Source organism: Alexandromys fortis, unplaced genomic scaffold, assembly GCF_014885135.2.
Source record: "Alexandromys fortis isolate MF-2015 unplaced genomic scaffold, M_Fortis_MF-2015_v1.1 scaffold_29, whole genome shotgun sequence".
Taxonomy (NCBI): domain Eukaryota; kingdom Metazoa; phylum Chordata; class Mammalia; order Rodentia; family Cricetidae; genus Alexandromys; species Alexandromys fortis.
The window spans coordinates 12,502,139-12,518,834 of record NW_026067891.1 but is presented as its reverse complement, the minus strand read 5'-3'; the positions used below and the strand labels follow the sequence as shown (position 1 = coordinate 12,518,834).

General features: G+C 45.0%; 1 protein-coding gene across 1 annotated transcript in view; it reads right to left on the bottom strand.

Moving 5' to 3' along the window:
• The window catches only part of Clec16a (C-type lectin domain containing 16A), a 229,553-nt gene that overhangs the window by 142,151 nt on the left and 70,706 nt on the right, over positions 1-16,696 (bottom strand). Inside the window, exons 11-12 of the mRNA XM_050136455.1 lie at positions 7,115-7,247; positions 3,397-3,497 (exon numbers count right to left, since the gene is read on the bottom strand). Of these exons, the coding sequence (XP_049992412.1) occupies positions 3,397-3,497; positions 7,115-7,247 (234 nt within the window). The remainder of the gene's footprint in view (positions 1-3,396; positions 3,498-7,114; positions 7,248-16,696) is intronic.

Genomic DNA, 16,696 nt, shown 5'->3' with positions numbered 1-16,696 from the left:
CAAATATAGCAAGGTCCATAAAATTTCATAGCAGGTAGCATTAACCCAGAGTGTCACCAAAGAGAGCTGAAAAGAAGGTGACTTCTGAGAGGAACCTCCATAGGTGGTGACTGGAAAAAGAGAAAATAACCCGAAAGACTACGTGTGAGTTCAAGAAGGTGCAGATTCTCTGGGGAACAGGTGTTATGTTGCACTAACTAGGGTGGCTCCTGGGCTTCCAAAGAAGAGTCCCACACACAGGGCTGGGCCCTAGGACCAGTATGTGCTATGTATGATACCATCCCCAGCCAACACTGACCTGCTGTAGAATAATCTTTTTGTACACTGTGAAGATTTGTCACTTGGATTGGTTTAATAAAAAGCTGACTGGCCAGTATCTAGACAGGAAGTATAGAAGGGATAGCTAGACACAGAGGACTCTAGAAAGAAGGGGTCACCAGCCAGAGAGGAAGCAAGACACACTGGAGCGGTAAATGCCACAAGCCTCAGGACAGCACATAGATTAATAGAAATGGGTTCATTTAGGTTGTAATAGCTAGTTAGTAATAAGCCTGAGCTATCAGCCAAGCATTTATAATTAATATTTAGTCTCCATGTCAGTTAATTAAGAAAAGTCTACCTTCCAGAGTCAGGCACAGCACCAAGCTGTAGACATCTGACTGACTAGGCCAAATTGGAGCCCTTGAAGGAAGGCTCATCAATACTTACTGCCAAGGTTTCTTATCTATTNAGATTTCTGTCTCTTCCCCACCGCCGCCTCCCCTTTCCCTCCCCCTCCCCCAACCAAGTCCCCCTCCCTTGTCAGCCCAAAGAGCAATCAGGGTTCCCTGCCCTGTGGGAAGTCCAAGGACCACCCACCTCCATCCAGTTCTAGTAAGGTAACAAGGACTTCCTGAAGTTTGCAGGCAAATGGATGGAAATAGAAAACACTATCCTGAGTGAGGTAAGCCAGACCCAAAAAGAGGAATATGGGATGTATTCACTCATATTTGGTTTCTAGACATAAATAAAGGGCATTGAGCCTATAACTCGTGATCTTAGAGAAGCTAAATAAGGAGAACCCAAAGAAAATCATATAGGCTTCCTCCTGAATATTAACCTTCATCAGGCAATGAAAGGAGACAGAGACAGAGACCCACATTGGAGCACCGGACAGAAACTCCCAATGTTTCTAACAGTCCTTTCCAGTCCTTCCCATCAGCTTCATGGCTGTGAGGTACCCCTGTCCAGCCTTCTCATAGACTTTTTCTTTTGGCCTCCATGGAGGAGAGGTAGTTTCCATTGCTTATTCACAGGAACATGGTTGAGTTCAGGGAAGAGCACGAGAGGTGCCTCAAGTTGACCTCTACCAGAGTTCTGTTGCTGCATCTGAGTGACTCTGCTCCTGGCCCCTGCCAAAGGTCTGAGAAGGGAATTCTAGAAACCAAACCAAGGTGGTCTTGATAGTATACAGAGCAGGTATGGGGGGGGGTGGAAGTTAAGGGAGAAACTGAATGTTCCTGAATAGCAAAGGACAGAGAGTCAAAGCAGTCGCTGTAAGGGGTTCTAAGGAAGGTGGACTACAATAAACAGCAATACCCATGACCATAGCAGGAGCTGATAATTGCAGGCCTAAGATAATAACCATGACAGCAGGCCACCCTCATTTTCTCTTTACTTCTGCCTTGGTTTCCATCTCCACGCCAGGCTTGAGCCAGCCCTGTACATGCCAGAAAGGGAGAACAGACAAGCTGATGAGAAACTGTCAGGAACAAAGGAAGCAAAGTATCAATGGTCATGGCAGCTGTGACTCTGGATGGCAATGCTAACAAAAACAGAATGTCAGGGAGTGTATATTTACAGGATGAATGCAGCCTGGCAGGGTGTGCTGGAACACTGGGCAGAGGCATCCAGCATGCCACCAGCAGGAACTGACTACAGAATCGGTCATAGAGTTGTCTGACTTCCAGTAATGAATTCTAGGGTAGAGGCAGTGAGTGGGGTGTTGGAGGGGCCATAGGGGAAGGAAGGAGACTGTATGTGTGGGAGGGAATCAGACACAACATCAGCAGGAATTGGAGCCCGTCATGCTCTTTAAAGTCTCAAGTTGTAAGACTGGGCTAATATACATGGGATTCTGGGTTCCATCTCTACCCTAAACCACAGGAGGAGGAGGAGGAGGAGGAAGAGGAGCAAGAGAAGGAAGAGGTGGTGGTGGCTTGAGACCAGGTCTTTAGCTTCATTCCAAGTAGAATGGTTTACACTGAGCAGAGCTGTTGAGAATATCCTTCTAGAGAAGAAACCCCGGAGGCTGCCTACTGTAGTTACTAAGGAGACAGAACCAGTTATGGCCCAGACATGCAGCAGGCATTTCCACAGATGAGAAGCACTGTGTCAACCCTTGATGAGAAGACAAGGGCAGACCCAGCAGCAAGCCACATGGACACCCACTGGTGGCTACGGGTGCAGCTGGTTTTCTTCTTAACAGCTTCCTTAGAGGGCATGTGAGAAACTGATGCAAAAGCTGTCTTGAAGAAGAAGGCTGGGGACAAAGCAGAGGGGAGGCATTTTCCACTACATGTTTTTGTGCTGCTAACTGACTTAATTTGCATGACTAATGTTTAAGAATAATTTAAAAATAACTGAGATTTAGCTCTGCTTTAATGACTCTAGCCATAGGCTGTCTTAGCAAACAGCACTTAGTAGACATCTACTCCCAACAAGCTGAATATTAACCTCCTGCAATGTCACTTGACACCATGTGTCAATCTATGCCAACTCCAGTTCTCATGAATATTCTTGAGAAAAGTCTCCAAACTTGAGTGTGGGGAGCCAGGTGGGCCAACAACAGAAGCTTTTCCCAGCACTGGGCACTGAGGGAGGACCTAGTGTATGCCAGTCAACTGTCAGTTCTGTTGGAACTGGGGCCTGGCCACACACACAGCCTGAGCCAGGGAAGCTGGAGAACCACACCTCTCTTCAGAAAGGAAACCTACGCTTCCACCTAAGTCTATTTTAGCACTGAGCCCACGGTAAGAACATCGAGTATTATAAATAGCAAAACCAAGGTTCCAGTTTGACTGGTTTTGCTCTGATGTCAAAGTGGTCGTTGGTCAGGTTAGTTGTAAAGCAGAGAGGGGTCTGTAGAAAGCCACAGTGGGAAGCTAGCCTCACTGGTTTAGACAGCCACACTTGAATTTCCCACCACCATGCCTGAGTCACCAATGCCTGTGGCTTCAGTCTGCAGAAAAACACCTGAGAAATTGTAATGTGGCTGAAGAAGAGCACTGTAGTAGTCACTTCAGAGGCCAGAAAGGAAACGCCTTCCCCAAGTGCCCTCCCTCCTCCCTCCTCCCCCGTACCAGTGAACAGCAGAGCACTGTGTCAGACACCGAAGATGGTGAGGAGCATGCCTACCTTTGTTATGAGACATGGCGTATAGGAGGCAGAGCACGAAGAGGGCATGGTAATCATCATCGGGGCTGTCCAGGGCATGGTATACCATATCCAGGAAGGGCCTGGAAAAGAGGAGAGGTCTATAATCCTCTGGACACATGTACATTTTCCCTCTCTCACCTGACAGCAACAGCTGGTTTTGTTTCTTATAGGTCTGGACTCTAAGGCCACTAGTTTGTGATGAACACAGTATGTGCCTGTGCAGAATCAGGCACTGGGAACACAACCGTACAAATGAGAGATGGGCTCTGACCTTCGAAAGCTGCTATCCAGAGGGGAAAGTGACCTCTTAGTCATTTGATATCACTCACTGGGTGTCTCAGATGCTGGAGACGCTAGGTACAAGTGCCAGCCCTTCTGCACTCCCTTGCCAGCTGGCAGAGACAACACAGGCACACATCATCACTTTAAAGGAAAGACGGAGAGAATAAAGAAGAAAATGGGATGCTCGAATGGACCGATACCACCTGGCCAGGCACATGAGTAAGTTTAAAGGTACAGTTCTGGAGTCAGACTGCCTGGGTTCAGATGCTGATCTGTCTTCTTCCTGCTAAAAACCCTCTGCTGAGTGCCATAACTGTCCCACCTCCTCAACCACACAGAAGCATTCCAGCCAGAGGCTGACTGGAGGGTCTCAGAATAGGGTCATGCACTGTATTTGATTGTTATATTTAATATTTCAAGGACACTTTTCCATGATTTCATTTTGGCAGTGTCCTGATTCAGCAATTTCTTGGGCTAATATTCCTTGACTAGAAGAACTGATAGTGAGGTCTCTCACCTCCTGTGCTCTGTGAATAAGATATAAAGAGTTGCCATAACCTGGAAAATACACATCCCAAAAGCTGTCCTTCTTAGTGTAGGGTCAAGGCTAGCAAGATTCTTCAGTAACAGACAAGAGAATGGACACAGGCAGGTCTGGGGCAGGAGACTCTGATCCCAGCTAAGGTCAAGAATGCCAAGTACTCCAGAGTGAATAAGGATATATTTAACGCCCAGAAGTCACATGGGTATTCACAGCATGGACTACCTATGAGGGTGAAAATATGGCTGCTCAAGGCAGCTCATCCGCTGCAGAGTCTTCCACACTATTCTGAATACTGTAGGCCTTTGTGCGGGATAGAGTGGAGGACCTTGAGCACGCTGGGCAAGTGCTCCACTAGAGTTATAGTCCTAGTTCCTCATCCTAAGCCCTCAAATCCTGATGTATCAAAACAAAATAGTAAGCTGAAAAATGAAAATAAAGTAGTAAAAATGTATTAGTTGTGTTTCAAATAAACACATGACACACAAAGATTATAAGGAAAGCCCTTAAAGTGAACATTGACATTCAGTCTCTATTTTCTAGAGCCCAGGATGGGCTCCTCCATTCAGACCTGTCCACAACCCTATTGTGTGGAGATTTGAGTTTTGTGAGTTTTCTAGCAATAACTCTGCCAAAGTTGAGAGCAGTATAAATTGTAAAACATTTCTTGTAAACCAGCTGCTCACAATTTGGATTGTCTTTACACTTGGGAATAATATAAATAATCAAGCACCAAAGGCTTGGTGGGTGTGCTGTCTTTTAGGTATGAGATGGAGTATTATGAAGCTACTAAACATGTGTTTACTAAAGGTAATGATGTGACAAAGATGGTGGAGTTTGATATTGGACAGCAAAAGGAGAAATAAAACATGACAGGCATGAGCACATGCCCAGAAAAGTGGTCCTGAAAAAGTTGATAAGAAATAATCAAAACCGGAACATCTGGGATCATCGACTTTTATTTCTTCTTTGCACTTGTGGAGTTTTCACATTTTTAGAATGTGCATCATCATTTACGTATCCTTAAAGGTTGCTGAGCTGGGCCTGTGGTACACACCTTTAACCCCAGCACTCAGGAGGCAGAAGCAGGTGGAGGAGTTCTGTGGATTTCAGGCCAGCCAGGAAGAACAATATATTAAGACTGTCTCAAAGCAAAACAAAAACAGCTTTTGTTTTTGTTTGTTTGCTTTTGGTGGGGGTGGGGGTGGTGAGTGCAGGCAGGACACTATACAAGGAAATTCACAGTAGCTCCAGTTCTCACTGTGGTGGAATAGATGTCAAGATTGAACTGAGGCTTTGGGGAACAAATGGCCATCTTCCTTCACTTACTTGCTCCCAGCCTCACTGCTAGGAGGTGGGCGCTAGGATTGCTGTCTCAGTCTCGGGGACACACAGAGAACTTGGTTCAGGCCTGTAGGCAGCTCACCTCCAGGCACTCAAGTCAGCTTCTGCTAAGTAGAAAGTTATGTGGTCACAGTAACCAGTTAGTCATCTAAGGTTAAAAAGAACCCAATCAACTCTAAGAAAACCCCTCCATTCCCTAAAATGCAGGAAAAAAGAAGTCGTCAAGTCCAATAATTACGCATAACACCCTGGTCTCCCTCTCCCTTTCACAAAGCTATCGTGTCACTGTTTCAGGATCCTAAAACCCTGCACATTACACAGGGGCACAGGGAAATGAGCAGCTAATATTCTGTAAGCACACAGATCTCATTTGCTTAAGCATTATCTACTGCTTGTCATTTGTGGTTTTTCCAGTTCTAACTAATGCTAGGCCATGCTTCTAACCTGTCTCTTCTATGTTTAGAATGACGTCCTTCATTTTCAGAGCTCAGGGGTTACATCTTGTTAAGCAAAATTGTGAAAAGCTTTATAGGTTACAACTGATAACCAATACTGTGTTAGTCGATGTTTTTCAGTTAATGAAATCAAAAACTGTTCTCTTATGCATCTGTTACAAATTAACCCTGTCTGTTAGACAGCCTAACACCACCCAAACAAAGAAAATAAGAACTGGTAATGAACATGGCTCCACCAGCAACACAATACTGACCTACTTGATGGAGGGCTTGACCTCCATCCTCAGCACCACCCACACACCCACCAACCAACAAGATACGGAGAAAAAACTGAAAATAAGTGTGCTTCAGTGCTTTAAACTAGGTTAACAAATGAGGTGTGCATGTGGAAGGAGTACATTCCTGGCCACATCTTGAGGTTTCAGGAAGTCAGTGTGCCCCAGGGAGACCAAACCCCTACACCAGTGGTACCTGCATTAACACTAACTAACACACTAAACTGCAGCTGAGGCCTGTGTAGTGTGGCTGCCTAATAGGTGAGTAAACAACCCTAAAATGAAGATGCCCTCCAGCACCTCACTGCAGGCTGTGGGAGCAACCCTGTGCTATAGCTGATGAGCCTGAGAAAGACTGCAGGACATAAGCAGAGCAAGGTTCAAGATTAGCTCCACAAGCCATTTTGAGGTGAGTGTCACGGTACTGGACCATGACAGGGGGCAGCGGTAGACTGCTCTATGTGCCAAAGGTCTCAGAGCCGTAGAGAAGCACAACAATCAGGGATTGAGATGGGAACCTTATGCCTGGCTCTCAAGAGGGTCGTCCTGGGAATGGTCTCTATCCTTTAGATCTAGCCTAGCTGCCAAGTGTTCCAGTGGTGGTGTCCTGTCCTGGTCACCTTTCAAAGGATAAGGGTATAAGCACGTGCCAAGGGCCAGCTCTCTTCTTATGCCTCTGGGTGGCCAGAGACTGGAGCAGAGAGAACAAAGAGGATCAGAGCAGCCATCTGGTGGGGCAGTGACCTCTTCCCAAGGCTGAGTGACTGTCCAGTACCTCCCAGAAGTGCCCTGCTGCCTACCTGCTCCACTGCGTGCTCTCTGAGCCTGTGGCAGCACTCTTTTCCTCGTCTGTGGTATTCTGCTCCCGCACTGAGGCCCCAGCAGTGGCCAGCTCCGAGAGCTTGCTACGCTCCATGATCACCATCTCGATCTCTGGAAGCAAACATGGAGTCAGGTGAGCTCAGCTGGCATCAATAACAGAAACTCAGAAGCCTCCTCAAGGTCTAGACCAAGCACGTGTAAAGCACCCCACACATGCAGAGCAAGTCTCAACAGTGGAAGCGACACCTGCAACATGTGAGCAGAAACTGTCTAGGTCAGGCATCTCTGTCCATCTGAGTGAAACCAAGACACCAGCCCTGACTCGGACAAACATATAAGGAAGTTATTTGTTGTATTTTCTGATTTAAAAAGACACTTGATGCTGGTTGTTACCACATTTCCTTTCCAAAGGGTGGGTGGCAGCTCAGAAGACAGAACATGTGGCTAGTGAGTCCTTACACTTTATACTCCAGAAACAGTTCTCACACGACAGAGCCATGTGTCCCCTTTCCATTTACAACCTCTGCATGGCAGAGGCAAGTTAGGACTCATTTTGGTTTTCCCAACTCTGGGAGAACAACTTATAGCAACCTACTTAAATTGTAGTATACATTTTTATTTCCCTAAATGTTAAGGACCACTGAGCAGAAGAAACACCTGGAAGTCAAGTGTGATGCTTTGCTTCCTGGGATCCCCAGCAAAAGCCCTTGTCACGCAGTGAGGACTTTCTCAGATGGGTGCAGGTCATCCTGAGCTGGTGCCCTGTCCTGGGGTCTCCACTGGCACATGCGGATCTCAGCTGCCTCTGCTTCCTCTCTCATCCTCATTTAGTCTCCACACAAACCTAGTGGTATTGAGTGGAACTAAGCTCCCAATGCCTTCTCCTGACACTCAGGGCCTGACACCTCCTACGCCTGGCCCTGTCCACCTCTGATCTCACCCCCTGGCCTTCTCTGCCAGGCTGCTCCCCACTCTGGCCATATGAGGCTTATTGATGGCTGGCTCTCAAATGGCCCACATTTCTCAGACATGGGTGTTACTCAGTAACGTCTTCCAGTGCTTATTTCAAGTGTCACCCTTTGAGATGCTGTGGTCACTCTCCTCGCCTGTTCTTTTCCTTAGTTCTTTTTAAGTGAGTGCCGGCTAAACTGTGAACTTGTTCAGATTTCACTCCCTTCCCCAATGTCCTTTTTGTTCTATGATCTCATTAGATCCAGTCACTGTGCTTAGGCTCTGCTGGGCCATCAGAGTTTTTCAGACTTTCCTCGTTTTTGATGAGCCTGACAGTGTACAGTGTCCTGGCCAGAAATTTTGCAAATCCCAGAATTGGAGTTTGTCAGATTTTCTCCCCCAACCATTAGGCTGGGGCTATGGGTTTCACAGAGGAAGACCACAGTGGAAAGTATCCTTCTTGTGACATCACACACACTGGCAACCTAATCTTAAGACTGGGTGTTAGTCCTGTACTGGCCATGCTAGTACTAGGCTTCTTTATGGTCAAGTTATTCTCCTTCTTCTATACCATGTAAACTGGCCTATTCTTTTGGCCAATGAGGTTAAGTTTAAGAAAAAGAAGTGGGTCAGTTTACATTCTGTGGAATGAAGTCCACACATAAAGCACTGTTGTTGCTGTTACTGTTAGCAGTGCAGGGGCCTTGGGCATAGCTGAGGCTTTGGGCATGCTAGCAAAGCCCTTAGACCAGTGGTTCTCAACCTGTAGATTGCGACCCTTTGGGAGTTGGATGATTCTTTCACAGGGGTCACCTAAGACCACAGGAAAACAGAGAGATTTACATTTCATGGTTGGGGCCACTATAACATGAGGAACTGTATTAAAGGGTCGCAACATTAGGACCCTTAGATATTGAGCCACACCCCTCAATCCTATTTGCATAAATTATCTGGAATTCTTCCCAGAAAACGTGTGCTCTTTGCCCCCGACTTTTTTCTGTTTCTCCTGACAGCATCTCTAATCACATGCACAGACATCCCCTTTGTTTTACTTGTTTAGTCCTGGCCATCCTCTACTAGGCCATGGGCTCCCCAGCATAGGGTGACCTCTTGGATATGTGAATGGATCACTGCCTGCATCCATTATAACATGGGAAGTTTTGGTGTAGGCAGGAGCAGCAATGGGTTGTAGCAGCTGTGGCATGGATCAGGTGATCCAGAGCCTAATAGTCTACAACTGTTGTTCACAAAGTTCTCTCATGCGGAGATGTCTGACTTGCCCGCCCCCATCACACACATGTGCTCTCTTAGTGTAGCCAGCCCCTGGAATTGTGGTGGCAATCCCACAAGTTCCCTCTGGAGGCTCACTGGGAGGTTGGGGGGCTCCTGCTCTCCCCACCTAATCTGAAGCCAGATGCTAGATGAGAGTTTCCCACACGGTAGTCCCCATCACACAAGAAGGGACCAACAAGTAATCTTCAGGGGGTATGTGGACAAGCATTCTCTCTGGATTGTTTTGTATGCATCTTATAGACACTGGGAGACTAATCTAGCCACATAAAAAGCCTATTCTTTTGTGCAGTGAGGCTAAGTTTAAGAAACAAAGAAGTGGGTCAGTTTACAGAAAGCTCCTGACTGAACAACAGAACAGATAGTACTCGGTCATGGCTGAACAGAGAGATGGCACCAACCCTGTATTAGGTGCCATTTCTTCCTTTCCTCATTGTTCTACCAGTTTCCTGCAGCACCCAGCCTCTTCCTAGTCATCATTTCAGGTTTTAAAGAGTGAGGTGCAAGATGATTTGCTGTGGAGGCCTTTTTCTTACCCTTAAGTATCTATTTTGTTTGCTTTATATTGTATATAACTTAACATGGTGATGTGAATATGTATTATTTATAATAAATGTGTTTGTTCTTGGTAGATGCAGGCTTCTATGCTTCTATTTTGTTTGTATCTGTTTGTGTTTACTGATAAAGAATGTCACTAAGACATTTGAAGTCTCCCAAGCAATGACACTGGCCTCTCCTTGGCTCTGGCCTCTAATCTCTGCCTGGTGATCCCACGCCCAACTTGTGCATGCTGTGAGCTCACTTGCCCTGGCAGAGCTCCACCCTGCTTGGCTGAAATGGTGGGAACACTACTCCCAGGACTCCTCAAGTCCACAGAGTCAAGTTCTAGTGTTGAGTGTGAAGGACAAGCCAGCACATCACAGTAGTCCCCTTTCCAGACTTTGCACGTTCCTGGACACCACCAGGATTCTGGAGCAAGAGAAGAGTTCAAGAAAGTCTAGTTCACTGCTTGTCAGCAATTTTCCAAGTTACTCAATAACTTTCTGCTTTTTGGAATACTGGGGATACAACCCAGGACCTTGTACATGTTAGGCAAACACTTTGCTACTGAGCCACATCGTCAGCCATCAAGATGAATCTGAAGGAGCTTTCCCAGGGCATGCCCATATAGAGGCTAGGTGAGCATAGGGCTGTTCCAGGTACAAGTGGGTAAATATCAACTGTCTGCCCATGGGGTCACTCAGGTACTCCAGGGGTCCCTTCCTAGAATTCTAGGACTTCAAAAACAAAACAAAACACGTGAGATCTGCTTGTTTGTTCCATCTGGCCAGTAAATCTGAGCAAAGAGCAACCTAGAAGCACACCAGCTCTCTGTATAGCCAGAACATGCAGCAGCAGGGAGCACAGTTCCCGGTTCCCCACCTGAGAAATGTGGCAGTAGAAGCCATGAGTCGCTGGCTGGGTCATCCTGTACTCCCAGCTATTCACCCAGCCCCGCTGAGTTCTCCCTGATTCGGCACCACCATGGAAGATGTTCTGCTCAGGTTAATATTTCCCAGATGACTACAGATCAGTTCTTTGGAAGTCAGAACAGGCCTTCCTCTTCTTGTAATCAACTTTATTCAGAAAACTTTTATAGTGTTCTCACCTGGGCTCCACCAGTTCCCTGTCCCCTATGAAATGGGAACAGGAGTGGTTTTGGGGGAAGAGGATCTCCTCAGTTTGTCACAGCCTTAAAATGGACTTCATAGCCATCTTTAAGAGGATATTAAAAAGGCTGTGATCTTTGCTGTGAACCCCTCTTTATGCCACACCAGAATGCCTATGGTGGTCCTGAGCTGCTTTCCAGTCCCACTCTGATCTGTCCTTGCTGATGCTACACTTATTCCAGGGCAGCCAGCTTCTGCCAATAGGCCAAGTAGTATGCTCGTATGACTCAGGAACTTCCAATCACCACAGATTATGCTAATGGCAACTCAAGGGCTCCACTGAGCCTCAGTTACACTTTGAGACATCCCTAGCTCCACCAGTCAGACTTCTGTTTAAGTGAGAATGGCTTATGTTGAAGCAATAGCTCTTTTTTAAAGAAATTAAATTGTGTGTGGGGGTATGTGTGCCTATGAGCAGGTGTAGGACCAGGAGGATAATGGGTGCCATGCTCTATTACTTTCCACCTCGTTTCTTTGAGACACGGTCTCATGCTTTATATTAATTGTGCCTGTTCTGCACAGCAGTGGAGTTACAGGCATTTACAGAAGCACATCTAGCTTTCTGTTTGACAACTGGGTATGTTAATTCACGTCCTCAGGCTTGTTCAACAAGCACCTTTATGTGGGGAATCTTCCCAGCCCTAATGGGCTCATTTTAAAAAGGTTGTGTCATCATTTGACCTGATAAGGTCCTTGGAGCCTGGAAGATTTTATTAGGTACTGAGACGATATAGGATGGGGGGGGGGGGTGGCGAGTGACAGCCACCCACCTCCCACAGTCTCAGGCATTTGAATCTTTGGTCTCCAGTCTGTGGCACTGTTTGGGCAGAGTTAAGTAGTGTGACTTTACTGGAGGAAGTATGTCACTGGGGGTGGGCTTTGAAGTTTAAAAAACCAGTTGCCATTCCTAGTTCATTCTCTCCACTTGCTGCTTGGGGCTCAAGTGTGAGCTCTCAACTGTTCCTGCTGCTGTGCCTGCTTGCTGTGACACTTCCTCATTGTGAAGGTAAGCAATGGATTTTTATCCTCTGGAACCTTAACAAGAGATAAGAGTGTCAAAAATGTATCTATCACACTGCCCTGCCCCATAAGCAAAAGGCAAAGAAACACAAATTTGACTTTTTTTTTTTTTTTAAATGTCTCACTAGGTAGTCTAGACTGGCCTCAAACCTGAGATCATCCCAGTTCAGTCTCCCCAGTACTGGGACTGCCGGTATGTGACACCACATTTAGCTAAATCTGCTTATTTTTACAACACACAGACACACATACACACACATGTGTACATGCATATGAAGGAAGGGTCGAGAAAATAATTTAGCAAAGAAGGTGAAGGATAAAATGGGTCAGAGGACATGTGGAAGTGAAGGACTCTTCTTTCTGCACAGTTTCCAGTGCTAAAATGCTATTTTAAAAAGGAGCTTGTGTATGTGTGTGGGGGTTGGGTTGGATATGATCAAGATACATTTTATAGGCATATTAAATTGAAAAAAACATATGAAAATTAAATCAACAAGAACACTAAAATGAACAAAAAGAGAAATGTCAAAATTTGTTTAAAGCGAATGCCATGCCTACCCAGAAAGTAGAAAAGGGGGTGGGTCACTCCAAGTAGCATAGGGATGAACAGCTAGCTGACTCTGCACCCACATTTGGGAGACAGGTGAAATACTGGGGTGGGTGGCAGATGGAGAAGCACTGCAAGCAAATGCTCCACTGATTGTTTACAGAATTAGAAATAACTGAGTGATGCAATTCTGAAGATGTTTTGGCTTATTACAGGCCTCAGAAAATAACTGCGTTGTAGAGCAGACCAAAGATTTAACTGTGGATGAAAATATAACAGGGAAGCCAAGAAATGTAGAGCTAGGCCAGACCCGAGAGTCAGTACAATCGTTACGTGCATATTTGTATGTGTATATGTGTTCATGTAAAAATAATGATGCATTTCCAGGTGGTGGTGGCGCACACACCTTTAATCCCAGCACTCAGGAGGCAGAGGTAGGCTGATCTTTGTGAGTTCAGGGCCAGCTTGGTCTACAAAGTGAGTTTGAGGACAGTCTAAGCTGCTAATCAGAGAAACTCTGCCTCAAAAACCAAAACAAAACAAAAAATTAAAAAAAAATAAAAATAATGATGCATATATGTCCTAGCTCTGACACTGGAAGGACTGAAAAGCAAAGTCACCCCAGGAGCAATGAGGCTACTCAGGATCCAGATCTCAGTTATGCCAACCACTGGCCACAGAGAAGCAGACCCAGGCATGGGCAAAGATGTGAGATGACCATGGGATAAGTATCTTCTTATGTCAGAAACTGACCCCCAATATGACAGGGGCTTAACACACCACAGCCAGCTCGAAAGGATTGGGAAGGGCCAATTCTGGGACAATTTGAACAGCAGAGTAAATAAACATACTAGTGGAATATAAACCATTAAAAAGTGTGAATGCACACTGCTGAGAAATAAGCCACTGGCTGGGAAGAAGTGACTTCGTTACAGTGGAATGACCAGGACTGACTGCAAAACATGACACCAGGCTGCTGTGATTATCATGATAAACACTGGATCAGGCAAGACTTACCAATAAGTGCCCAATCTAGGGGAATTCTGAAGAGGCACATGACCCACAAGTGTCTTCCCAGGGGCTGTGGAGAACTTGAAAAGAGTAATTCTACAGTGGAGAAGTGGCTGGTTCTTAAGTGATCAAAAATAAATACTGCTTGGGGAAAGTTAGAGGGACAATCAATGTGACATCCTGAAAAGGACACAGTGTCACTAACCCACATTTCAGCCAGAAGGCAGACCCTCAATCAGACACAGACCCTCATTGGTGAGGGCCATTCTCTAGAACCAGGCAATGACTCTACCATTCAACCCAGGTAGACTGATGCAGGCAGACCAAGTTTGCAGCCATTCTGTGCTACATTGGAAAAATTCTGTTTCTAAAAAAAAGGAAGTACATACTAAGCATGTGCAATAAAGGACATTTTTAGACCAACAAAGACAAGAGGAACACAGGTGGAAAAGAACTATGAACTGATGGGGTCAAGAGCCCCTTGTTCTAGCAAATGCACAATGAGGCTTTGGGAGGAAAAGGTCATTAGATGACTTCAACAACTTCAACGCATGGTGTGCATGCGTGGTGGGAGGACAGAGAGAGACAGAGAAAATACAAAAATTCAAAAGGAAAAACTTAGGAAATGGGGTAAAAGGTGAATGAGTATTCTTTATACTACTTTGCTTCATGACCTTTCTTAAATTTGAAATTATTTCTAAATAAAACATTTGAAAAATTATTATAAGTTCAAAACCAGTATAAATGCAAAATCTCTATAAACATATACAGGATAAATGAGGAGATTTAGCAATATACGGTAACTCAGTCAGCGAGCACCTGAGACCTGACGAAAAGTTCAGCTCTGCACAGCTACTGCCACCATCTCAGAGCCCACCCTGACAGAGAGGGCCCTGTGAGACTCACAAAGGAGGGCATAAGCAGGGTCCTTGACTGCTGGTCTCTCAACACCTGGAGAAACACAGAGTGTGAAACACAGGTCACAGACGGGGGCACACCAAGTGCAATAAAGCTTAAGCTTACTATGAGGAGAGAAAGGACCCAGGAGGGTCGTGGGTGGTTCATCTGTCTGGGTTTAGGGTAAAGACTGCATAAAAGTGCACCAGGACAGCAAACAAGATTTATTTGTCAGAAAACTAAGACAAAGGAGAGCTGGCCACTTACGAGGGAAGAGTGACAGAGTCCAGCTGCGTGCAACTGTTTTCAGAATCCCTGATGCTAATAGAAGGTGACTGCCAAAGAAAGAAGCAAAGAGAAAAGAGGAATCTGAGCCAAAGGAAGAGACACTGAACGAGGGGACGGTAAAAATGGGAGTGCCTGCTTTTGCCAGCCTGCCAATACGGCATCCTGCAAACCCAAACAGAAGCACGTTCCCAGGGTCCTGTCACACCGGACACCAGGGAAAGGATGAGCACGTCTCGCTGGCGCTGAAGAACTCTGCAGTGAACTCTACGTTACTGTGAACATCAGTGAAATAAGTACATTTAGAGTCCACAGCTCCACTGGGGCGAGGAGGCACATCAGGGTGGTCACTTCTCACCCCAGAATCACAATGAAATCACAGAAAAAAAATGCTCAACAAAATAACTAAACAAAATTAGAAGTCAGTGGGGGACTAAAGATTATTTAGCCCAAGAATTCTTAATAACAAACAGGGTTGTTTCTTTTTTGTTGTTGTTTGTTTTTGTTACAAAATAATGAAAAATTTAAAATTTAAAATATCAAGTTTCTATGTGCTTTAGCAGTCCTTAATTCAACAATGCAAAATTCAAACAGTTCCCAAATCCAAACCTTTTGAGAGCTGATGCAATGTATCAAATGGAAATTCCTATCATAAAAAGTGGTTTCATGTGAACATTATTTACAGCATGATATGAAATAATCTTCAGGGGATAGTGAGCTGGCTCAGCAGTAAGGGTGTCTGCCACACAAGCCTGGCATTCAACCTTAAAAACCATTAATGAGGTAGAAGGAAAAGCCCGTTCCACAGTTGTCCAACCTCTATATACATACTCTACAAAGGCACATGTACCTGCATACACTACCCACACCTACCCCTCTACACAAATAAAACAGAAAAATCTTCAGACTGTGTATAAGAAATATATGAAAAATAAATTAATTTCATGTTTATAATTGGGTTCATCCCCATCCCCAATTTATTATTCTCAGTATTTGAAATATTTATTTCAAAATCTGAAAAGCTTGTCATCCAAAGCATTTTGAAAAAGAATCCTCATCTTGTTCTTAAAAAAAAAAATGACAGAGAGTTGGCTATAAGTTAAAAGGTCATACTGCTTTTGAGAGGACCTGAGATCAATCTCCAGCACTGACATGGGGTGACTCACAAACGCCTGTAACGCTAGCTCCAGGGGATCCTCTACTCACTTCCATGGACACCTGTACTCCTGAGTACAACCCCCACAGAAACACACAGGTATGCTCATAAAAATAAAAATAAAATTTAAGAACAAAGATGTGTCAATAACAACTCTGAGAGAGTTAATTTTAGAATAGGACTATTATAGCAATGCTAGCATCCTTCTATAAAAAAAGTATTCAAATTATTTATTTTAGAAGTTCATTCTAAAAACTTTCTTCATGTCTGACTGTTTTATACAATGATTTCTGAAATAAATTTAACTTTTACATTAAAACTCTTACAAGGACTGAGAAGTGGAGTGACTTATTCCTGCTACTCAAGAGGCGCATCTTGAAGAATGGGTGTCTGCATTTTTTTCTTTTAGTGTTACTCCAGTCTGGGAAGCAGTAGCTATGCATGAAGTCTATGGCAGCTCTGACAAACCCAGCAGAGACAAGCCCAACAGTTACTTTTCTGCCCCGCCTACAAGCAACAAACTCTGTCCCCAGCAGCTCCCAGCTCCCAGCTGAGTACACACAATCAATGTCCTAACTAAACAGGGTTGAGCAGGGTTTGCCTGTCTCCTTCCAACTTCATAGTGTGGCTCTGTCAAATATTATGGTTGAATCCATATTTATTGTTTATTTTATATTTATATCTTCATTTCAGG